General features: G+C 65.1%; 1 protein-coding gene across 1 annotated transcript in view; it reads right to left on the reverse strand.

Moving 5' to 3' along the window:
* SART1 (squamous cell carcinoma antigen recognized by T cells) overlaps positions 1 to 1,128 on the reverse strand; it is a 15,082-nt gene that overhangs the window by 2,613 nt on the left and 11,341 nt on the right. The window contains exons 12-14 of the mRNA XM_010837840.1: positions 626 to 796; positions 356 to 466; positions 8 to 49 (exon numbers count right to left, since the gene is read on the reverse strand). Coding sequence (XP_010836142.1) covers positions 8 to 49; positions 356 to 466; positions 626 to 796 — 324 coding nt within the window. The remainder of the gene's footprint in view (positions 1 to 7; positions 50 to 355; positions 467 to 625; positions 797 to 1,128) is intronic.

Consider the following 1,128-nt stretch of genomic DNA (forward strand, 5'->3'; position numbering starts at 1 on the left):
TATTCACGATGGGCTCCTCATCCAGGATGGTGGTGGAGGAGGCAGAGAACTGGGGGGGCGGAGCACACAATGATGGGGGTGCTAAGTGGGCTACCCTCCTGCCCGACAGTCACCCCTCCCAGGACCGTGGTCCTTGCTGTGCACCAGGCCCTGCGCGACGAGACGCCTCATTTAATCCACAACACCCAACGAGGTCCATATACCCCATTTACGCAGGAGGAGCCCAGGGCTCTGAGACATGGCAGCCCCATGGCGGGGAGGGCAGAGCTGAGCCCCCAGCCCAGCGCCCACCCCTCCAGGCCCCTGCACCTGGCAGCGCCCCCCGGCCCCCACCCCGGCTCCTCGCCCTCCTCACGTCTTGCTGCTGCTTCTCCTCGTCCAGGTTGACGGTGCTCCAGCCCATGTTCTCCTCCCCGTCAGACTCGGAGCCGCCGTTGGCTGAGCGCTCCTCATCCCGTTCAAAGTCCTGAAGGAGGGATGACCAGGCTCAGTCCAGGCCCTGGCGAGCCCGTCCCCCTTGAGCACTGAGGCTTGTCCCTGAGGACTGGCAGGGCCGCCATGCCCAGTGCCCAAGAGCAGAGCAGGCCCGGGGAGTGTGCGGGGGGTGGGCTGCCCGAGGACCCACCATGAGCTCTTCCTGGTCCTCCCGGTTGCCGGCCAGCCCGTAGGTGGGGATCTCCCCTAGAGTGCGGCAGAACTCAGACGTGGCATTGAACACGATGGCCCCCTTCCGCTCTGGGTCCTCCTCCTCCCAGCCCCGCTGCCGAGACTCCAGCCTCTTGACGATCTCCACCACCTGGGGGAGGGAGCAGCTGTGGGCAAACCCAGAAGTTTCTAGGGGGTTGCCATGGAGACCCAGGAACCACCCCCGCCACCCTCCCTGGCGGCAGAACAGCATGCCATTCCCACTGCCCATAGCGGACCAGACTGCGCTTTCCTCTTCCCTGACCCCTGGTCTGCTCTGCACGATCTCGCTCCATCGCTCCGAAGTCGGCGATGGCTCCCCACTGCCCTCTGAATTAATATACAGAATCTGGCACGGCCCCTTGTGACCAAGCCTCTGTTGCTCCTCCTCCTCCACTCACTCTCGCATCCCGCGCCTTCCTTCTCCCACCCCTCCTCCACCTT

This window comes from Bison bison, unplaced genomic scaffold (assembly GCF_000754665.1).
Source record: "Bison bison bison isolate TAMUID 2011002044 unplaced genomic scaffold, Bison_UMD1.0 scf7180017864080, whole genome shotgun sequence".
Taxonomy (NCBI): Eukaryota; Metazoa; Chordata; class Mammalia; order Artiodactyla; family Bovidae; genus Bison; species Bison bison.